Genomic DNA, 25,115 nt, shown 5'->3' with positions numbered 1-25,115 from the left:
GTTTAATTTTTATGCCATTGGTCTGCTGCTAACCATCAAGACTTTTTGGAGACTGGAATCGTTTACTTTGTTTACCAAAGATAGACTCTGATGTACAATAAAATATCCTGCTATTTTTCTTCTTATATGCTGCTATAGTAAACCTGGCTTATAACAAACCTCTAGATGTAATGAACAAAGTTTGTATTTTTTCTCAAAAAACATGGTGATGGTTTCTTTTGTCCTCTCTTTAATAATTGTACATAAAATGAACCGGAGAGAGTGGAATTTTTTAAAAATCTCTTCACCCTATTCATAGGTGTTGATAAGTGGGGCATGTCAGTACCTTCCTCATGAGGTCCTCTATGTGTGATAATAAGACCATATGTTGTATCTTATCTTGTTATCTAATATAGGAGGTGGAAAAACACAAAATTTTATTCGAAGGTGTGTTGGTTGGGCAGGTGGTGCAGGACCCCTGGTTTTCACATTATTTTCCTAGGAAAAAAAATCACATCCCCCTTCTCCTTTCTTGTAATCTTCCAAAACTAGATAAAAGGCAAACAGGTCTTAAACATTTTCTCTGTTGTAAGTTGTTTTTCTGCTGTCAGATCTTGCAGCTTTTTTTATGCTGAAATTGCATGAGTGAGATGTACTTTTTTTTTTTGCTATGAAAATGAAAAGGAAAAATTTAGCAATCAAAACAAAACTTTGAGCTTCCATCATCAATTTTTTTTTGTTATATAATCAACATTGTGTATGCAAAAGAAATTAATTCTAGATACATATTTCAGCAAAAGTAGTTCAAAACGAAAGAAAAAAGAAAGGTAAATTTATCTAGTTTGTTTCCCCCCCCCCTATTTATATGCTCTTACAGTCCAAAAAACTAAAGTTTGTTTATAAAGACTTTGTTTATAAAGTCTGTTATAACAAAAACCTTCCCTCTGATTGTGAACTGTCGTTATAACCGACTTTTACTGTACTAATGGTGTTGCTCACAGAGTGATTTAATGTATCCTACTTCAATGGGTGAAAACAGAACAAAGACGATTTACTTTTGTTGTCAGATATTAACAGATAAAAATATCTTTTCAAGTCTCCTGTCTTCAACAATCAGCAAACAAAAAAATTTCCAGTTCCTCTTTGCCAATGTGTGGAAAATTACAAATATATGACCCATAGAAGTTTGTGAATTTGTGCATCAGTTTATTTTATAAAGTGAACAATATACAGCAGTAGTTCTCAACCTTTTCAATCCTGCGGCCCAGTTTCATTCATTTTTGTGAGTCTGATCAAACACACGACCAATGGAAAATGAAATGGCTAATCACTCCCGCCCGGTATGAATGATATCAGGGCCTGGTGGTTGAGAAACACTAATATACGGGGGGGGGGGGATTCAGAAAAGATGCCATTAAAAATGTTTCGTATCTTCATAAAGGGTGGTTGATGACGTAAGCATCATCAAAAGTCAGCAAATCGGGAACCCCCCCCCCCCCCATCGATGCTGGCGTAATACTTGAATGACCCCAAATGAATGAAATATTTGTATTTTATAAACAAAGAATTGTTTGTATTGGTGTGTACTATCACCTCAAAGTTTTTCCCATCTTTTCTGAATCACCCTGTAAATAAAAAGAGAAATATTATAATCATAGTCAAAACTTGCTTAATACCAATTAAATACTTGCCTTAAGTCTAGATTTAGTGAGCAAATTAATGCATTTTGTTGGGTACAATGCTAATTGTATGGCAGTTGTGTCACTTTTAATGAGCAGGACAGAATTATCACAGTAGCTCAGATTTAAAAAACAATTTGGAAGAAAAACTTGAAAAAATAAGTACAAAAATAGACAGAGAATGAAAAGTAAATGCAAGAACCACCCAAAACTGAGTTTCTTTTTTGCCTCTCTCTTAATATGGAGATAATACACTTGACAAAGGATAGTTGGAAGGAAAATGTCAATCAAATAATTCAACAAAAAGGCTAGTCATTCCTTAAGGTTTGCACTTAATTTCTGAAGTTTTGTTCTTTCACTTGAATATGAATTTAGCGTGGGACTGAATTTAACAAACATTTTCATTGAAAATGAGCTGCTCATTATAAGTGGGTCTGACTGGATACGTTTATAATAAAGGAACAAATATATGGACAAAAACCCATAAAAATATGATTGCCATAGCCTTAATATAGCACAACCCAAAAAATTATAATTCAGGAAAGTAAACCAAAATAACTAAATAACTATTTTTAATGCCTATAAAAATATGGTTGTTGTACATTTAAAAAGTGTGAATAGCTTCTTGATTACTCCCCATCAAGCTTGTCTTACTTCCTTTTATGGGTGTCTATCATTGGTATTTACAACAAACGTTAAGCTATTCCATGCATTTACAACCCTGTTTAAAAAACTCTCTGCAACACAACACAACCTGAAATTGTTCTTAACCAATTGAAACTGGTGCTCCCGACTCAAAACATTTGAATAACAGCATAACAATATTTCATGCATTTCATCATATTAATCCCATTGAAAATCTATATAAAAAAGTAGATTCTAGACAATCTGGCCCATCCAGTAATTCAGGTTTTCTTCAAGCCCATAGAAGAGGAAAACATATCACTGCATGTCTGTGCACAGAAATTATATTCAAATGGACTTTTTCAACTAACTTCCAATAATCAGACAATTTTGGCAATCCAGCTGACTCTGGTCTGATATGTGCTGGATTAGCGAGAGTCTACTGTATTTAAATCATATCTTCTTGATGCCTATGTTCAAAAGAAAGCATATCCAATGGGAATCAAATCTCTCTCCTATAGTTCAAGCCCTGCACACCCACTAGCGTTCAATTGGCTCTTCTCTACACTCCTTCAATAAGTCTACATCTTTCTGAAGATATGGTCTATAAAAACCATATGGCATATTCTAGGCCAGGACAAACTAAGCCCTGGAAAATCAAAAGGCTGACTCCACAGAAGCACAAAAAAACGTGAGACGTTTTTAAGAATTAAACTGGATATTCTATTTGCTTTTTTGACCACTGTGGAACAATGTTCAGAAAAGCTAAACTGCATGTCAGAGAGAATTCCCATATCCATATCAGTAAGCTCAGTTGCATCCGGACTAATTTTACCATTCAACTTGTAATTGAAGCGTGAGTTGTTCAAAGCAAATGCAGTGTTTATCTTTTTTTTTGTCAATTTTACATAATGTTTTACACCTTTGTACACACACACAGGTGACACTCATTATAATGACCCTATAAGATTCATGGAAAATGGACATTATATTGAGTCATCATATTGGTCACTGTATCAAAAGTTTAAAAAATCAGAAAATTCATCTCATCTATCTTTATTATCTATCATCTTTTATATTAGGACAGAATAAAATAATTGTATTATTCATTTTGTTATAATGTAAACATTTGCAATGCAACTGTATCAGGTTTGAAAATAACATAATATAAATACATAGTGGATGTTGTCAACTTCTAACAAAACTTTCAATTTATATAGGGGAGATTCAAAGATATCCTATTACATTTATTTTGAAATGGATTAACTACAGTACCCACTTTGTTTGAGAGCAACTTTTAAAATCAAGTTAGTGTTATGTTGATTAATGCAAAATTTTATGTGTGGTTAGTAAAAAATATTTTTGTTCTCCTTTCATTTTAATGCGAGATACAGTCAAATCCTGTTTTAACGGATACTGTTATAGTGAAAATCTCGTTTTAACGAACGCTTTTCTAATTCCCTGAATAAGTTGTATAGGAACATTGCCAAAGACCTGAAATTCCTTTATAACGAAATTTTGTTTTAACGAAGTGATTTCTTCGTTCTCTTGGAGTTCGTTATAACGGGATTAGACTGTATGACCAAAAAAATATTCTCAGTGATCTTATAACTACACTTTCTCTACTTACAGTCTAAAGATGAAAGGGAGGATCTTTAGAAAAGCTTATTAATGAAATCAGTTAAAAATCTTTCAATAAAAATTAAATTAATATGCTGATTCAGGAACAAAATTGCTTAAAAATTTTGTTCAATTTGACTAGAGAGATAGATGCTATTTTTTAAATAAATGATTTAAATTTATTTTTTAAAAAAAATTACCCCCCCCCCCCACAGAACCATTTACACACATAGGTGGATACAGTGGAGGGAACAACAATGGGAGTATTCACATTTCCTGTTCACTAAAAAGTGGCATAGAGGGTGGAAAATCACCCATACTCTAATCACTATACCCAGCCTCGTAATTCTGCCCCCTTCAAAGAGCCTCTGTATCAACTTATGCTTGCATATACAAATACAAAATCAGAAGCCACAACAGGAAAATTGTTCAACAAGCTGACTGGAAATATAGTTGTCATAGCCTAAATGCAGTAACTCCCCCAGTAGCACACGATATTGTTAGTATATCGTGTGCTACTGGGGTCAGTGGAGATTAATCAGAAAAAATTAAAATACACTGCCCATAAAAGTATGGTGATCATTCATTTAAGTATGTATAGCAAACATGTTATAGAAGATTTAATGTGTTGCAAAACTCAGTTTGAGACACACTGCTTTGTCGGAAATTTTTCCTTTTGCATAAATTTTGTATATTTTTGTGTGAATGATTTTTTTCTCTTTTTCATCTGATTCATTATTTTTATTTTTTTTGTAGAGTAAAGTACATACAATCAATACATAAATACCAAAACAATTTTTTTATTTCAAGAGTAAAATTATATGTTATGGTAAGTTATACACAAGTTTATAAAATTCTGAAGATCTGTTTCTGAGTAAGACAGATGGTTCACCCATCTCTTTAATTTCACCTTTCTCCATAACAATTATGTGATCACAATCCATTACAGTCTCTATTCTATGAGCTATTATAAGAACAGTTGTGCGATGAAACGCCATTCGAAGACTCAATTGAATAAAGCTATCTGTTCTATGATCAATACTTGCTGTGGCTTCATCCAAACATATAACCTAAGAAAGAGATGAAAAAAAATATATTTATAAAATTGGTTCTCCTCAAATTTCAACCCCTAACATCTAATAAAAAAGACCTTACAAACTATTCAACAAAGTAGCTAGCTAAAAAGAAAAACTTGATGCATAACATTATTCATTTATTTTCATTTTAATTAAAGTTGGACTTCTATAACTCTTAATTTTTTATATCTTGAAGTAATCATCTCTTGTCTCATATATTTTCTAAAAATCAAATTCTGTAACTTGAAGTGATATCAATTTTTGAAAGCACTTTGAGATATCCACGTTTGACTTTGGTTTTAATTTCATTAATTACAAATAATATAGCAAAAAGTTTTCAAAGGCTAAAAAATTATCGAAATTTCATTTGATTCTTTTTACATTTTATTCTATCTACAGCTTTCAATATCTTTGTACATTGGTACCTTGAGTTGCGAGCGTTTTATAATCATAACTGTGTGCTGATTAACATTTTAACAAGGTTAAATTATCCAAGTTAACAGCAAAATGTATCGCCCATAAAATGCTTTAATATTTGAGCAAATACACACTTGAAACATATAAAAGCTGGAACTTGACCAAGTCAAAGCAAACAGGGATTGATGTTCTGTCTTGGTCAAGTGAAACCACCTTTATTCTGCATATTACCGTGCTAATTTATTTTTGCGTGGTTATTAATATTGCAAGGATATGGAACAAATGTGAAAGGGATTTCAATCTTGTCAAATAAGCAAGTTTTGATTCGCTGCAAATTTTTCATGATGCAACTTTCAGGGACAAATTAAAGTTAAGGTACAGTTGTATATATCATCTATACATACACTGAAGAGCCAAAAAAACTGGTACACCTGCCTAATATCGTGTAGGGCCCCAGCGAGCATGCAGAAGTGCCGCAACACAACGTGGCATGGACTTGACTAATGTCTGAAGTAGTGCTGGAGGTAATTGACACCATGAATCCTGCAGGGCTGCCCATAAATCCGTAGGAGTAAGAGGGGGTGGAGATCTCTTCTGCACAGCACGTTGCAAGGCATCCCAGATATGTTCAATAATGTTCATGTCTGGGGATTTTGGTGGCCAGCAGAAGTGTCTAAAGTCAGAAGAGTGTTCCTGGAGCCACTTTGTAGCAATTCTGGACGTGTGGGATGTCGTATTGTCCTGCTGAAATTGTCCAAGTCCGTTGGAATGCGCAATGGACATGAATGGGTGCAGGTGATCAGACAGGATGCTTACGTACCTGTCACCTGTCAGAGTCGTATCTAGACGTATCAGGGGTCCCATATCACGCCAACTGCACACGCCCCATACCATCACAGAGCCTCCACCAGCTTGAACAGTCCCCTGTTGACATGTAGGGTCCATGGATTCATGAGGTTGTCTCCATACCCATACACGTCCATCAGCTCGAAGCAATTGGAACCGAGACTCGTCAGACCAGGCAATGTGTTTCCAGTCCTCAACAGTCCAATGTCTGTGTTGTCTGGCCCAGGCGAGGAGTAAAGCTTTGTGTCATGCAGTCATCAAGCTTACACGGGTGGGCCTTCGGCTCCGAAAGCCCATACCGATGATGTTTCATTGAATGGTTTGCACGCTGACACTTGTTGATGGCCCAGCATTGAAATCTGCAGCAATTTGCGGAAGGGTTGCACGTCTGTCACGTTTAATGATTCTCGTCAGTCGTTGTTGGTCCCGTTCTTGCATGATCTTTTTCCGGCCGCAGCGATGTCGTAGATTTAATTTTTTACCAGATTCCCGATATTCACGGTACACTCGTGAAATGGTCATACGTGAAAATCCAAATTTCATCGCTACCTCGGAGATGCTATGTCCCATCTCTCGTGCGCTGACTATAACACCACGTTCAAACTCACTTAAATCTCGATAGCCTGCCATTGTAGCAGCAGTCACCGATCTAACAATTATGCCAGACACTTGTTGTGTTATATAGGCATTGCCGACTGCAGCGCCGTACTCTGATTGGTTCCATATCTCTTTATTTGCATATGCATGCCTGTACCAGTTTTTTTGGCTCTTCAGTTTATAAAATAACATGTTCTGACTGACTGATTCATCATTACCGAAACTGCTGAAGCTATAAACATGAAATTTGGTCAGTTTTATTTTATGACGTAAAGACTCACTAAGAAGGTTTTTTTTTAAAAATTTGATTCCCTAAGGAGGTTTAAAGGTTACATAGAGAAATCACGGTGAGCCAAAACAGCTGAAGCTAAAAATATGAAATTTGGTCAGTAGTTTTATTTTGTGATGTAAAGACTCACTAAGATGGGTTTATTTTTTAAATTTGACTCCCAAGTGAGTCGTAATGGGTTCATCATGACTTCCTTTACTGTCATAAGGGGGGGTTCAAAGGTTATATAGAGAAATCATTCCGAGCCGAAAGCAGAAGCTACAAATATCAAATTTGGTCAGTAGTTCCATTTGATGATGCAAAGACTCACTAAAGAGGGGTTTTTCAAAATTCAACCACTAAAGGGGTCACAAGGGGGTTTAAAGGTTATATAGAAGCATCACATTGAGCCAATATCTCTTGGAATGAGCAGCAAAGCATGTCTGAAAATATTACATTAGAATCTTGCAGTTTTTTACCTGATACATGGAATGTTAGTTTTTTTTTTCAGAACATACCACACTATATAAATTGACTACACTCTCATATACTTTTGAAGTATCAATTAAGGGAATTTTAACCACTCAAAATCAATTATGAGCAATATGGCAAGTGTTTTCAAATAAATATTTTTAAAATACATGAAAACAGTAATTGCAGAAAGAACTGAGAAGTTGAGTTTTATTCTGGAAAGGTGAAGCAGGATATGTGCCGATAAAATATTTACATCAAGCTCATAAATATATTTTATATTTTTCCCCCACTGTGCATGTATGCCTATGCTGCAATCATTCTGAGAAATTTCCAGGACAGATCGTAAAGATCCCTTGGGAATACATGATCACATTTAAAAAATTAAAATAAAATTTAAAGAAAAGATAATAAATGAAATGACACCTGCCAGATTTCCTATCGCTATGCTCATATAGAGGACCAGTTTACTACAAAGGACGTATTAATAAAGCTATTTATTTAATAGATTAAACTAATTACTTAGTTTCCTAAATAGTGATTGTGGAAGGAGCTATTATACACTATTAATTATATTTAAATTATTGGGTTTTTTCGGAATATCTGCTGTAGTACTCACATTTTTAAAATCATAATTAAAAAACATTCAACATTTAATTTAATTTCACTTTTTTTTAGGATGAATTCAGCTTGAGAAAATATGTCCATTTGAGCGTGTAAGTTATAAAAATTTACATGCTTTGACCAACTCTTCAAATTTATTATGAATAGAACATGTATGGATCATCTGAAATATCAATTTTGATAGTCTATGTGTTTGAAAGATTAAAAGGTTCAGTTACAGTAATTGGCAGTCAGACATACTTTGTTCTTTCAAACTGAGCACAGCTCTGGTCTATCACTATGGGCAATTTACTATCAAAAGAGTTGTGCTGGAAATGTGCTCGTATACCTAACAGTCTGATTGCATATCTACTGTTGTTCTTAGAGATGTGACATGAGAATATTCTCACAGAATGAGAATACTCTGAGAATATTTTCCTGGATGTAAAAATTAGAGAATCGAGAGAATATTCTTTTTTATTTCAAAAAAATTTGAGTATTTCTTTGCAAGTTATTCAATTCATCCATGTTGTTTTCATTTTCTTGCTTTAAAAGTTTAATATTGTGGGCTGCAAACTTTAATTTTCCTTTTCTTTTTATTGACAATTCCTTTATGCCGCATGTATGAGGTTCTGAAAGCTCTTGCAGCAATTTTAGAATGCAAGTTCTGTCAAACTCATTCCAATGCATGCTCCTTTCTACCATATAACAGCATTAATTTTTTGCTGAGTTTCTACAACATCTGCTTTTCCAGAAAGTCCTATTTTTCTGGGTATTTGAGTGGTTTTAAAAGAATTCCCTCTCATGACATACCTTCTGCAGTTGCCAAATGGTGAATAAATTCTGGTCCACGCTCATGTTTGCTTAACGCTTTATCTACTGATGTTACTTTGAAGTACCAGGTTAGCTAATTTGTTATGTATGAACATGGCAAGGATCCAATGTTTTTTTCATCATTTGCCTTTATCATTGCTTTTTCTTTACTCTATTCAATCTCAAGCTATTGTGAATAATTAGTCTGAATACTTGTTTTGAACAGTTCTGTATCCTCTGATAAAGAAACACTCCCAAGCTAAACTTATAGAATTTGACGAAAATTGTACAGGCACTAGTAGATGGCTCAAAATATGTACTGTGAAAAAAATAGCTGCAGAATTGCAACAGAAAAGCTGTAAAAAATGAATACGAATCAACATTTTTAATGCCAAATACAACCCTACTTGACGAGGATTCAGAGAAAAGCAGTAAATTCTTAAATGAACCGTCCATGTTTCCTCCGAATGAGTTTAAATCTGTTGTAAAGTTATTTTTGGGTATTTTGTGTTCAAAAGTGTTTGAAATTGAGTTTGAATATATATTTTTAGTCTAATCCTGCATTCCCTACACTTTTATTTCACATAAGTGAAACAAATTAGCGAGTTGCAATAAGTTCTTGTTGTTGTTTTGTTTAATGCTTAGGTTTTCGCATGAAATTGCATTGTTGTATACCTCGATGTTTTTGAATCTGTTTAAACCAGCTGTGGCTTTCAAATAGGAAATTCCACCACATATTAATGTATTCAACGTGGTGTGGATGCTGTACCACGAATTCTCTGTTCAAGAAATAGAACTCACAGATTTTACAGAACCGAAATAAATTTAAAAAATAAAATAATGGAAATTTTGAAAGAACCTGAATCTATTTGTGAAATGTTTAGTGATGCAGTAGAAAACACTCTGGATGTCGACTTATCGGTTGATGAAAGTGAGTTTGAGAATTCTGATTTTGACATTATAGATAAAAATGATGAAATGTATGTAGGTGGAGTTGAATGAGGAAGTCCGGAGTATCCCATTTGAAACTAAAAGAGCAGCCATTGAATACTGGTGTAGCAGTAAAAGAATGAAACAAATAAAATCTGTTCAAAACAAGTATAGATTTGTAAAAAGTTTGTCTCAAATGTATTTGTAGGAAAATCAAGTCAACAAATTTGGTGATAAGAGGCACAAACAATACAAAATTCAAAAATATGTTTTTCAAAAGTTTTAGGATGAGAGGCACAGGCATGTAAAGGTGCATGACTCGGATTTGGAAAGCTGGGCTTGTAATAAAGCTCTATCCTTAAAAATGTCATTCAAAGCTTCCGGAAAATGGCTCTAATTTTAAACAGAAATGTAGAATTGTTCGCAGAAAAATTACTAAAATGATCGCTCAAAAGCAGATTTATGAAGAGGATCATATTGTAAATGATTCAAAAGCATATGTAAATGATGTATTTTTTTTTAAGAATTCACAGTTGAAGGATAACCAGATGTTTAATACTGATCAATCGGGTTTTAATAAAGAAATTCACTCAGGGAGAACACTTGATTTTTTGGGTTCCAAACAGATTGAAAGTGCTGCACAATCTATCTATACTACGACCCATTTTCATATACTGTAATGCCAACAATTAGCAAAGATGGAATGCTGCTATCGCCTTTATTTGTTGTGTATTCTGAACCTAAAGGACAATTCGGAATCCAAATTCAGTAGAAAATGTTTCAAGCTGACAATATTTATACTGTCACTTAAAAATCGGGGAAAATGGGATAAAAAATAATTGTGCAAATATGTATCAGAAGTGTATTTTAAAAAAACACACCTGATGAAACCGCACTTTTAGTGGATTCTTGGTCACCCTTCAAAAACAATGATTTGATTGATAGTGCCACCAGGTAAAATCATTCATGTGTTTGTGATGTCACCTAAAACCACTCATCTAACACAACTGCTTGATAGGTACGGTTTTTGGGTGTGGAAAAATTTTGTTCGAAAATTTTCAGATTTAGTTGATTAAACAAATACAAATTGATTTGTTTCATCAAGACAATATTTTGAAAGTACAATCCATTGCACACAACCAGTTTTCTTTACCGCACTACGTCAACATGTGGAAATATTCATGGCATGCATGCTCATACACAGAAAAACATCCTGGATATTTCGAGAATCCTTTTGATTTCAGATTACAAACGCACTTGATTGCTGGAAACAAAACTGTGCATCCAAAATATTTGCTCAATGTAGCTGGTATAAAATATGTTTCTGCTTTATGCATTTCTTCAATGAGCCTCATATTTGTAACACTTTCAATTTATAAAGAAATTAACCCTTTGATTTGAATCAATTATATCTGTTGTAAACTATGCGAGATAGAACTGATGCATCTAATCTGCATATTCTGGTGATACTTTTAAGAAGGTATTCTTCTAATATTAACGGCTCTAAATACAGCATAAAGCACGTTTTTATAGTATAAACACATTATACGTTTTTGTTAATTTTCAAGAATGCAGTCGTCAATTGATGTTAACTGTATGGGTTTGGCATCCCAGACCCAATTTTCAACATTAATTTACTCCTCCTAATGCAATTCTGCAGCTACTTTTTCCACAATACATATTTTCAGCCATCTACTAACACATGTAAAATTTTCGTCAAATTCTATGAGTTTAGCTTGGGAGCATTTCCTTGCGAGAATGGAGATATTTTTTGTATAGTTACTTTTGTTCACAGAAAAAACAATACAGCTTACCTCTTTCACAAATGTAAATATAATCAATTTACATTATTTGCTATCATGTATATATTTTAATTATTCATAAACATGTAGCATATTATAAAAATATATATTTTTTTTAATTTTGGTGGCATTCATTACCAAATTTAAAAAAAGGTTAAATTATTTAATGTAACTTCAAGAATATTCTCGAGAATCTTTCAAAAGATTATTACAGAGAATTTTACATCTATAAAAATAACTGGAGAGTATTAAAAATATTCTCAAGATATTTAAATAATATTCGCCTTCCAGAGAATATTGTCCAGTATTATCCTCCATGTGAATATTCTCCAGCATTCTCCTCGATGAGAAATTCTCGAGTTATTTATAATAATGGTCCTATTTTTTTTGCCACCTATTTTTTAAACCATGAGTGAAATGTGACCTAAATGCATATTTGTACCATTGTAGGTCTTTTGCTCTCTGTGGTGAGACTTTTTAACTGGAGATTGACTTGCATTCATGCCTCAAAGTTAGGAACCACCGAAAACAAACTTCAGCCGACTGCTACGAGGACCTCACTATAACTGCACAGCGGCAGTCAGACAAATTTCTTCTTTTCTATCAAACCCAATCCAAGTCAGGCATACTGCAGCATATCATATGAGCCAGAAGTGTCAGAAATGTTTCAGACTTTTGGATGCTCAGCTTGAGCTTTATGTAAAAGATTTAGATCTCTGAATTAATTCCATAGGTACTTGGGCCAGTGCTACAAAATATTCTGTTCAAGCACTCACAGAACCAATTCAGAAGCCACTAAAGTGAGACCTGTATACCTTCATGCCAGCTCTTGTGTTAAGTCTAGAGGGCAAAATAAAGTATTAGAACCTCTTTTCATGCAGGGCCATTAACTAGGGTTTTTGTTAGGTGTGAGATAAATTTAATTTTGCCATTCCCTCATCAGTAAAATTCCATAATTTAATAGTTCTTTTTTTGTGAAATATTTATATTTTTTCAATTTATATCCATAAATTTTGTTGCCCTTTAAGTATTGACACATAGGGCAGTTGCTCTATTTGCCCTCTCTTGTTCTAAACTGGCTTTTATGTGTTCAGTTATCCACTATAAAATATCCTTTTGCCTCAATTTCATAATCACCTTTTCATATCAACTTTACAATCATGCATATAAAGTTGATTCTGGCTATCACTTCTTGGTAAATGCTGGTTTTTAAACAATGGAATATAATATGAAGAAAAAAAAATCAAACATCATTAACAAAAGTATAATGTGCTATTCTCATACTGAAATTTGAAAAAAAAAATTGTGATGCATATAAAGAACATTTTTCATTCAATACTGTTATAAGATAACAGTTACTAATTAATATATTTAAAATTTCACTTTATAATGTAAAACTTCCTAGACCATTAAAAAGTCAATATATTCAAAGCTAAACTTTTACTTTTTTGGGACTGAGCAAAATCCTAGCTAAACATAAAAGCTGTTTTTCTCCAGTGCTAAAATTATTTCCTTTCTCTGTGACTTCCATTTCTAGGCCCCCTAAGTCTTTAACACGAATATCCATATGGCAATTATGAAGAGCATTCCATATCTCATCATCAGAATGAGTAGTTTCAGGATCCATATTTTCTCTGATTGTTCCACTAAATAGGAATGGGTCTTGAGGAACAAGAGCCAAGTGTGATCTGTAAAGTCAATGAACAGCCATAGAGAATATTGATACAATGAAAATCACATTTAAAAACTGCAAAATAGCAAATATAAGAAAAAACAATGAATATTGAATGAAACATTTGAAAGGGCTATCCAAACTGGGAATCACAGTTTATAGATTGAGTTTTTCTTGCATTTCTTTCATAGAGAGATTGGTGTGCTAACCTTTCAATTTGGAAACTGTTTCAACCAATGAGCTATACAATAGAATCTATAATATTTTATATATGCAATATTTATATTATTATTGTTATATGCAATATTTCTCTTACAAAAATGGAAGCAGTACTTTTGGTTAGGAAAGATTCTAACTAGGACCAAGTCTATTTCAAATTTCTGAAATCTCAGAAACTATAAGCAATCCGAGCTAATTCACTGACATTATCCCCTTGGAAAATTTAAAGTGATAAATTTGCAAACAATGCTAGTGTATTGTCTGACTGATATATTATTCAAATAACATTATCAATTTAACACAGATGTTGAAATAAAAATATATCTCCATTGCCATAGTAATGTGAACTTAAATTCCATATGCCAGCATGGTATATAAATCTTGAACTTAAGTTGAAACAAAGAGACATGGCCAGTGGTGGGATCATAGACAGAGATATATATAGACTTGAAGGTCTGGGGGGGGGCATGATGATGTCAATTCATATATAGGTAAATACCTTAGATCAGTCATCTCCACCTTTGATGCTGGGACGGCATCTCACCCCATGGCTGGGATCCAACTAATTTAACTACTTACATATTTTTTATTTACATGAATCACAATGGTTCCAACATTCTATGAAAACAATCAGGGTCCTATGAAGGACTTCTGTTGGATTATTAGGGTTTTTTAATTACTTTATTTTTTTGCTTGACTAATTCTACATTCTATGCAAATAATCAGGGTCCTACGAAGGACTTTTGTTGGATTATTAGGGTTTTTTAATTACTTTATTTTTTGCTTGACTATTTCTAATTATGATGGGAAAGAATGAAAGAAATCTCATAAATTTAGCAGCAAGGAAAAAATTTTACCTCAATGTCTGAAGGTGTAGGTTCGAGACATCTATACCATCAATTGTTATTTTTCCCTCGTTGACATCCACCATCCTAAATAAAGCTTGAAATAAACTTGATTTTCCTGCACCAGTTCGTCCTACTATTCCAACTTTTTCTCCTCCTTTTATTTCAAAGCTCACATTATTTAAAGCGCATACATCCTGCTCTTTATACCGAAGAGAAACCTCTTGAAAAGATATAGCACCACACAAAGGCCATCTGAATAACAACTAGGAGGAAATTAATGTATTAATTCAAAAAATTATTTGAAGATATTTAGAGCAGTTTCACAAAATCTCAACCTGTTTTTTCTTTATTTTTTATTGCAATAATAGTGATAATTACAACAGATGAATTACTGTACTTAAATAGCTAGTATGATGTGTTTGCTACGATTCTTTTTATATTAAAAACATAATGAGTTCTTTGGTATGATTGCTCCAAATATTTTATAATTTCATTAATAAAATTAGTGTGGTGAAAAAAATTGTAAGTTACTGAAAGACAAAAATATGTGATGTGATAAAAGCTAAAAATTTGAATCAATGTAGCCACATTACAATTTTGACCCCTGAGATTCAGGTGGTCAGCATATGCAAAATTTTGTAATACTTGCAATGGGTATCGATAAATTTAGTTTAAATTGAAAACTTTCAAATGAAATTCACAGATAGTTTATGGGCAATAGGGTTGACATAAGTTAGAGAAACTATGACAATATACTCAAACACTACAGCCTGACATCCTCAGAAGAATTTAAAAGGTTGTGAGATAGTAGCATGTGTTTATAGTTCAGCCTTGCTTGGCAGAATCTCTGGTGCTGTGTGATTTCTCCTATTCTTTACAGTACCACCTCTCGTACTTGGCCCACTTGCCTATGAAAAAATGTTAGAAAACTTCACTCACCGTTTTGAAACTTCTGTACCACTAAAGTTTCTGTCAGGTTTTAGATTGTTATTTGAAATGCTAAAAGCGGGAACCTGTTTACTGAAAGAAAACAACTGAAAAAACCACACAAACACAGTAGACAGAATATTGCGCCTCGCACCGTGAAAGCATAGAGTGGATACATTTAGTGGATCTGCTCGAAGAGAAAATTAGGAATAAAAGTTTGGGTGAGCAATGAGGGGATATACTGTGTATAAAGCAGTGTCCAATCGATGTGCGTGTCCTTCCCAAGGAAGAATTTCCTTTGGGAAGGACTTAGAATCTTTTATTTATTTTTTTATTTTTTCTGTTTCACATTCTTTCCTGACAGGAAATCTGGCACTAGCCAGAGTTTTTCTTTCAAAAAGGAGAAGCTGACGTTATAAAATGTGCATGTGACACGTGAACATGTCACACACATAGAAATTTATTGTTTTGAATATGGGAACCTATAGCTACTTGAAAAAAGTGTAACGTTACACACTGTGAAAGGGGGTGGGGAGAAAGAGACAGCCATGTGGCCCTCACAGGGGGTATAACAGGGCTTTAGCTCTGGGGCCCAACAGTCATTGGGACCCGTGGGGTGGTACTTTCTATTTTTTTTTCAGATATCCTATCTTGTTCAGGTGAACACTCAGGACATTTTAATAACAGTCAAACAATTTTTACGGCTATTAGAGTTGAGCTATATCATGTCAGTCAGTCCCCTACATCTTCCAACGCTCACACAAGGCCTGCCCCACACGAGGATGGAGAGCAAAGCCGTGTATTAAGAAGCTGTCATCACCAAAAGAAACCTCTAACAGCTTTGGTGGATGGGGAGGGGAAGATGTTTGAGTCTTCTCAGAAAAAAAAAACATCACACACAAGTGTTGGTTGATACGGAAGCGAATGGGGGGGGGGGGGGAACGTGTGTTCTCTTTCCTCTTAAAAAAAAACCGAAAAACCACAGCGATCACTTCTTATGGGGAAAAAAAGAAGCCCAAAAAACCGCCACTCGTCAAAGCCAAAAATTTCCCGCCAGACCTTATCCAAACCAGCCCAATTTGGCGGGAAAACCGCCAATCTGGCAACTCAGCCCTGCCTATAATATCAGTTTTTGAATGTCCCTTAAAGCACAACTAGCACATTGGGCTCACTCACTATTAAATCACACCTCCATCCCTTATATGAAGTTATTTTCATTCCTCCTAAGGATTTCAGCTACCGATGTTGAGAAACGTAGAGAATGAGCTCAAACTTTTGACGGCCCTAGAGACTGATAAACTTGATGACAGCCAATGAATTTCAAATGAAATATTTTCCATTCATTAAAATGTATCAAAACATAGCAAAATCTCAAATAGTTTCTCTCTTTTTTAATGTTTTATCTTTTGACAACAAATATTATACAAATAAAAATACAAGGCCACAACAGGTAAAATGCCCAATGAGGTGGTTGAGAAAAAGATGCCCATAACAAATATAAGCCCTGCTTACATCATAGGCGGAGATAGACTTGGAAGTCTGGGGGGGGGGCAAGATGATGATGATGTTGATTCATCTATATATATATGCATTAGATCTGTCAACTTCACCTTTGATGCTGGGGGGGGGCCCTCCCCCCAGTATCTCCGCCCATGGTTTACATGTGCAAGATTGGGGGTAGCTTTGGTCATTATTACCTGCATGGCAACTTTTTTCCCTTGGGGAAAAAAGGTGGGACAGAGATCCGTCAAAAGAGTCCCATCTTTGTTGCAGAATAATGGTTGGGTGACTTTGACCTCCTCTCCCATAATCCTTTGTGCTGTGAAAATTGCTGTTAGCTCCTTCGTCGGCCATCTTGAGCACCACCAAAAACCACCCGTTCAACCCACATGACCAGTGATGACTTCCGAAAAGAAGGGGGGATACTAGCATAAACTAAATGGCATGTAAAGGGGTTGTAGTGAAAATCCCTGTTACCAGGAACTTACCAGGATATTTTATTACACATGTAAACAGGACTATAGATGTCATATATTTCTAAAATACAGCAACCTCCAATTAAAAATGCAATTACAGAAACTAGAAACAATATATATATATATACATGGTGAAATATTATACAATGCCCATAAAATATCATAGCTGCCAACTTTTGAAAATAAAAATTAGGGACATTTTTGCACGAACCCGAATTTTATACTGAAACTACTCCCTCATAAATACAAAAGGGATTTTTCGAAATAAAATAGGGGTTTTACCCACATGCAAGTTAAACCCTTGGGAAGAAAATCCCTACGCAAAAAACAAGTGAAATTGAAGGCAAAAACTTCAATGGCGATCTAAAAAAAAAAAAAATTGTGTGTTCAAATCAGAAACGATGTGAACAAACATTATACGCGAATGCCCCAAAAATCATCAGAAGATGAAGAAAAAAAGCGTCAGTTTTTGAAGAACACTGACATTTTGTGACACTTTGCTTGATGTTTTTTTTTTATTTCACATATGGGTGATGAATTTCCCACTATTCCCCCATTTACAACATGTGATGTCATTTTGAAAGGCAGGGAAACAGGTAAAACACTTTTTTTCCCACAAGAAATTCCTCAGGGATTGTTTTCAGAAGCGGGGATTCTTTTAAATGAAGTAGAGAATTTTTAGGGACAATAAGGGATTTTTTGTGATTTTCGTAAAAATTCGGAAGATATAAGAATTTTCCGGGAGGTCGAAAGGTGAAGCTAAAATTCGGGAGATTCCCAGAAAATTCGGGAGACTTGGCAGCTATGAAATATATTTATGGTTGCCTTATTCTAAGTATGGATAGCTACTCAATTTACTCTAACATATTTATTGTATTTCTTTTTAAATGTGTCAATTGTGCTAGAATTCACTACCTCTGGGGATAAGCTATTCCATTTATTAACAACCCTATTAGAGAAAAATTCCCTGCGACACCATAACCTAGTATTGTCCCTTACCAATCGATCCTGGTGTCCTTTAGTAAAAGCAGTTGACTGACGGCATATTAATAATTCATAGTCTATCCTATCCATCCCGTTGAAAATTTTGAACACTTCGATCATATCTCCCTGACACCTGCATTCATCCAATGTAAACATATTCAAAAAATGAAGTCTCTCTTCACAACTCAATTCCTGTGAGCCAACAGAGACATGTGTAACTTTTCTTTGTACCCCTTCAACCAAGTCTATGTCCCTCCGTAGGCATGGTCTCCAAAACCTTACGGCATACTCCAGTCCAGGACGAACTAAGCCTCAGAAAAGCAGAAGAATGGCTTTAGGAGAACGCAAAGAGACCTTTTGAAAATGAAACTGAGCATTCAATTCGCTTTCTTGACTACCGCTGAACAATGCTCAGAAATCGTTATTGTTATTTCTCAGATTATTGTTTTATTTTAAGTTGCTACAGCAAAATGGGGGAAAACGTTGACAAAAACGAATTTTGTCTGTTCTTTTTATATAAATATTTTTCTACTTTGATAAAAACACAATGATTAAACATAAGAAATTGAAATTATAAGTAAAGATGAAAAATGGTAGTTGAAATACCAACAAGTTTTACAATTTAATATTTGAAAATTTAAAGTAGTCTTAAAATACAATGCATATGTGCATACTGTCAGTTTTTTACCAAACAAATACGACTCCAAAACTAAAAAGTGTAAAGGTTAATAAGTTTTGAGAAGCAAATGAAAAAAAACCTGTTTAATGCCTTCATCACTTTCCAGTGGAACATCATTTACATACTGCATAATTCTTTCAACACTTATCATCTCTTTTTCTGTTTCAGTAAAAGCTGTTACAAAACCATTTAGTAAACCAGTGATTAATAAAGCATATGATAAGGCCAATCCAACCAGACCTGAAATAAAAGAAAATATTATAATTTAAATTTTTCATAACTTATACTCTCTACTTTATTAATTATATCAGAAAAAATATCCAGTCGTTTTGATCTACTTTGGAATCAACAGTTAATTACTGATTCTAAACAGTAGCCTTAAACATTCTTTTTTCATATTTCATCATGAGAGGTTGGTTCGCTAACCGCCAGGTAGAAGAACCTCCTGCAATAGTGGTTGCAGTTTTTTTTCTCTCATTCCTGCATGTATCAATTCCTTAGAAATTTCCCAGAGGAATGTTTACAAGGTGCATGTATGGTTAAGTAGCAGTCATCGTGTTGCTGTTTCTGTTGTACCTTGGCATTAGGATAGATTCTGAAAAGGACTAATCTTGTATTCAATACTAAATACCTCTGACCATTCTTTGATATAGCAGGCAAAAGATTATCTTATCTACCTCTGCTATATATAATGCAGCCATTGATTAAGAAAAAAATCTGATTCTTCAGAAGTGGTGAATGGAATAAGCTTTGAAAATGGAGCATGTATTTTACATTGCTCTTAAGGAGAATATGTTGCTACTCCTCCCACTAATCATAAACCTATGATTCAGCCACATTACAGAAAATATTTACTAAAAACACAAGTTACACATGACTAGATACATGACTAATTACACATAATTAGATTTAATACTTTGCCAAATAGATGCCAACTAGCACTGTGCTACCAACCCAATAAACCAATATTTGTCTTTACGTTTGTAGTTTGACGAGTTAAAATTCTATCTGTTACTTTCATGAGTTGAAATTCCATCAGAGTTTGATCCTCTGTCAGATGACTTTTTTTAAACGTTTTTTTTATTTTTTCACACCACTTTTTCTATCAACACAATTTTACGTAATACATTCACAACTTGATACTCAACAGTTTTTGAACTTTAACACTAGAACGATGGAAGCACCATTTTGACCACAAAGCTACTTTGACTTGCGAATACACCCTAACAGTTTATCTCAGGTTCTTAAAGTTTCATGACTTTTTTCATCTTGTTAACCGATTGAGTAGGTAAAGTCGGGTCTGATTTGGTATATATGCAAAGAATTTGGTGACGATAGATAAAAAAATTGTAGATTTATACAGAGAACATACACACACACACACACAAACAGAAATAAATTTCATGTATATAGATTTCATTTAACTGTTTCAACATTTTTCTATAGGATTTTGATTACTTTATATGAAGTTTTTTTTTCCGGACAATATTCAGTCTATGTAGTTTTACGGTGTTATACAACATGAAAATCGCAATTCATTCTAAATTTTGCTCTATCGCAGACGTTGCATGCGACTTATATTTCTTGTCTTTTATGATATGCAGGGTAGTATGAAAGGCACTGGTTCGCTCTGTCGACACCGCCCATACTATCATTATAGGCAGCGACCACAGCAGGATTCCTTACCACGGTTCCCTTCTTATTTTGCACATCCATCATCGAGCAGTTGTGGACTGTGCTCAGAATGCACACAACGATATATCCTGCCTCTTTAGTAAGCCTAATCCAAAAAATGAAACTTTGAGAATATATTATTTTCTATATATTCTCTGGTATTTATCAACATAATATTGGTGGGCTGTAACTTTCGTTCTATAACTCATGTTAAAATTTGTATGAGGGAAATAGTTCTGATGAATGTTTTGCTACTCTTGAACACAAACTTTTTAAGTAAGTGAAAAATATCAATTCTGAAATTTTGACATTATCTTTGACTAACCAAAATCTATCTGTATGATTTCTTTTCTTTCAAATTTCACAAAAAAAAAGATTTCTTGTGTAATTTAAAAAAAATAAAACGTTGGAAAAACAATAAATTTTGCTTCCGAAAACAACTTAAACATGTAGCACAATGTTTCAAAAAGACCATATTATACGTTTTAAAATAAAGCAAATCTTGGTTTTGAGGTAGACCGTACGAGCTATCATTAATATTTTTATTTTTCTTTGGTGGAGTACATTTGACATGAACTGTTATTGCTTTCAAATGAGAGAAAAATGTATTTCTGATACTTTCAACCATCTTCTCAGTTGTATAATTTTGTGATTTAAAAAAAAAAAAAAAAAAACCCTTTTAGGTGGTGTTTCACCATCTGATTTGGGAATTTTCCAAAAAATCACATCCGTATGTTCCTAGGCGTACGCAGAATTTTTTTGAGGGGGGGGGGTTAAGTTTTTTCCTGCAAAATAACACTATAAGCTTGGCTCAAGGAAGGATTAGAACCCCAAACCCCCCCCCTTTGCATACGCCAATACATATGTTAGCTGATAAGCTTTTCTTTTCCTGATTTCATAATATGATTACCCATAAATTTTGATCAATATATATGTTTCGGCCGGCCCAGTTGACCTGGCAAATATCCAAATTTCGGGATTTTTTTCGGCCACTATACATCGATCCCTGTGTGTGGGATATCTGTATTCCTGGATATCAATCTTTAAAGATATCGATATTCCAATTACGCTAATCGTTAGAGTTGCAATAGCTAGTCATAATTATCACAAAACAATATGCCAATGTGAAGATGACCCAGAATCATAGGAATCAATATATAGGGGCTGGGTAAACAGGCCAATTTTGGACTTCGGCAGTAATATATACAATATATTCAGAGATTCCTTGATATAATGATACTCTGCGGATCAAAAAATAAATATCGTTATAGAGGGATAATCTTTATATCGAGACATAGCAGTTCAACATTAGAGTATTGACATTTCCAAACAGGACTTGAAAAAAATATCGTTGTAGGTGGATTTATTGTATTATCGAGTATCGTTGTAGCGAGGTTTCACAATATATATAAAAATGTCATATGTGATGAAAATATGTAAAAAAAATTTAAACGTTGTGTGAAACTAAGAAATAGTTGAAATATTATTCAAGTCACAAGTTAAATCTATATACATATAAATTGGAATAAATTCAAAAAAAAAAATTCAATTTTATCTTCCAGCCAATAAACTTTTTTTGGGGGTTTTGGTGGATTGCATACGTTAATTTACGTGTTTATATATATAGTAAAATCTCACTACAATGATAAATCCCTCTATAACGAAATTTTTTCAAGTCTTATTTAGCAATGAGTATAGCCTAATATTAAACTGCTGCCTCTCGATATAACAATAATCCCACTACAAAGATATTTTTCGTGGTTCACAGAGTATCGTTATCGAGATTTCACTGAATTTAAAATGAAAAAAAACTATTTTTCAGAAGAATTTTGACGTGCAGCTTCGAGGCTCAGCCACCTTGTAAAATATATCAGGGCGCTCAAACAGCCTCCATACCCAGGTTCCAGTGCTTAAGCAATGAGGATGTTTACTGCAGTTGCTGATAAAACGCTTCTTTTATGTTTTGACTTCTGCACGTTATTAATACATTACCAAAAAAAAAATATTGCATTACTCCGCAAGATAATAATGAATTCCATTCATTAAATTGGTTTTAATTAATTAAAATGGTTTAAATTAATTAATCAATTAATTAAAAGGGTTTAAATTTATTATTCAATTAAAGAAGAATTTAATTAATTAATTGATGAAATTTTTTTTAATTAATTAAATAATTACCTCACAATCAAGAGGTAATTGGTTGTTTATTAATTATTAACTTATGAATGAGTAAACTATTCCAGACCGGGCCGTAGACTCATAGAAATTTGATTCACTAGGCCGCGGTTCTAAAAGGTTGAGAACCATTCATTCACTTGAGTGAGTGAGGATTAGGAGGCGTTGAAGGTCTCAGTCAAAATACAATAGGTAAAGGGGGAAGGAATAGATCCTCCATGACCCATATATTTGTCAAAACCACTCAGGAATTGGAAACAGTTTGACCCATATATGTGTGTCATTGCCACTTGACTGGTTAAGGCTCTTGAATTCCTTAAATATAAACGTTCTAAGTTTATCAGAATGAATTATGATCTGAGTATCAGAATGAAGTTCTACCTAGAATGATGGTAGCAGTCATATTTAACTAATATATATATATACAACCTCTGACAATAAAGTTCGGTGAATAGTCCTGTAACATTAACATAGATGAAATGTTAACGAACGTTACCTTACTGTCCTTCGAAATAGCCACCTCCCATTACTATGCACCGCTGAGATTTCCTATACATGTCCTGGAAACTTTGCAAGAAGTCTCCTTTTGGGATGGAGTTCAAAAGCCTCATCACATTTTGTTGGATGTCAGGAATATCGTCAAATCTCTTTCCTTTCAAAGCGAGTTTGAGTCGTGGGAATAGGAAGAAGTCTGGAGGATTGAGATCTGGCGAGTATGGTGGATGTTTAATTTGCACCACCCCCTTTTTTTTTGCCAGGAAGTGTTTGACGATATTGGCTGTGTGAGAGCGAGCATTGTCGTGAACAAGAAACCATGAACCTTGCTGTGCGTCTTGTTATTTTGGAACTGTTGATATATCCTTATTACTAATGATGTGTGTGAGTGTAAGTAATTATAAACAGAATATTCAATTGAAGACAGACACATATTCAATTGAAGACAGACACATATTCAATTGAGATTTAAACACTTAAAGTGTGAGACAACATCTATTGCTGTTCAGACTTGAGCAGCCATGTTTTCTGTTTGGTTGCCAAAACACTGAAACTAAATACTTGACTAATAATGAGTTGCCAGATACCAAAAACAGAAATAAATAGTTTGTCCATTAACATAATATTCCAACAGTGCGTACTGAGGTCGTACCCTACGTAGACGTTTCATGAAATGGGTCAAAATTTCGATGTACCTTGCAGCATTCATCGTCGTTCCTTCAGGTAGAAATTCCTTGTGGATAATGCTTTGACTATGAAAAAAGGTAATTAGCATCGTTTTGATGCGTGATTTTTCTGCTCTGACCTTTTTTCGACGAGGTGATGCAGGAGAACGCCATTCCATGCTTTGCCGTTTCGTTTCAGGGTCGTACCTGAGACACCAGGACTCATCCTCAGTGATCTTTTGTTCGTTCATTTTCCTGTTCTCAGTTAAGAACCAATGCACTAAACAAACACTTTGTAAAACAAGTCTTTCACGGAACACAAACGATGCTCAACTGAACAATGGTGGCGACAGATGGTCAACACCTGCCGCTACGCATGTGCAGCGTTTTGCTTGGCCAGTGTTGCCAGATCGGCCGTTCTGACTTCATTCACCGAACTTTATTGTCAGAGGTTGTATATATGATTGCAAAACATGCTGAAATGAAGTCTTATGCAAAAATTGATATTGAGGAAACAGATGCTCTGTCATGGTGTTTACTTTTGTGAAGTATCCGTTTTGTACCATTCTAAGGTACACTTTTGAAGAAGCTTGTTGTTTTACGTTATTCAACTCATTTAGCATTTCTATGAATCTTTGTGCTTTTACTGCATTGCATTTTCTGGTTACAATGATGAAAGTAATCTTCATTTTACACCATTTTACCCATGGACATGACCGAGATGATTCTTATCATTTTTGTTTCTCGACACTATACAGGGGCCTCCACTAAAGATCCCAGCCTAAGGGCCCTGCTAGATAATGTTGGAAGCCGTTATTCCTTTTGGCAGAGCACAAAAATAATTCAACAGTTGATAAGCAGAGAAAATCTAAATCTTGAGTACTACGCACACACAAAATTGAAATCTCGAACAAAGGAAATTTCTATAAGAAATTATGAAATTTTATTATTCTACTAATGAGTATTGTTGATGTTTTCGACAAAATGAATTCATTCGGTGAACAATCACATTATTCGCTGAACAATTGAACCAACCATAATACATTTGTAAGAAAAGCTGTCTTACAAATGTATTT

At 34.1% G+C, this 25,115-nt stretch overlaps 1 protein-coding gene across 1 annotated transcript in view; it reads right to left on the bottom strand.

Annotated features, from left to right (window-relative positions):
- Positions 1–4,682: 4,682 nt before the first annotated feature.
- LOC149073030 (ATP-binding cassette sub-family C member 10) overlaps positions 4,683–25,115 on the bottom strand; it is a 142,003-nt gene continuing 121,570 nt past the window's right edge. The window contains exons 14-17 of the mRNA XM_089246106.1: positions 19,110–19,270; positions 14,474–14,727; positions 13,170–13,413; positions 4,683–4,972 (exon numbers count right to left, since the gene is read on the bottom strand). Of these exons, the coding sequence (XP_089102232.1) occupies positions 4,727–4,972; positions 13,170–13,413; positions 14,474–14,727; positions 19,110–19,270 (905 nt within the window). The 3' untranslated portion in view covers positions 4,683–4,726. The remainder of the gene's footprint in view (positions 4,973–13,169; positions 13,414–14,473; positions 14,728–19,109; positions 19,271–25,115) is intronic.

Source organism: Pholcus phalangioides, unplaced genomic scaffold (assembly GCF_987345545.1).
Source record: "Pholcus phalangioides strain wild (caught in Gottingen) unplaced genomic scaffold, Ppha-v1.0 ptg000017l_1, whole genome shotgun sequence".
Lineage (NCBI taxonomy): Eukaryota > Metazoa > Arthropoda > Arachnida > Araneae > Pholcidae > Pholcus > Pholcus phalangioides.
This window is presented reverse-complemented; position numbering and strand designations above follow the sequence as displayed.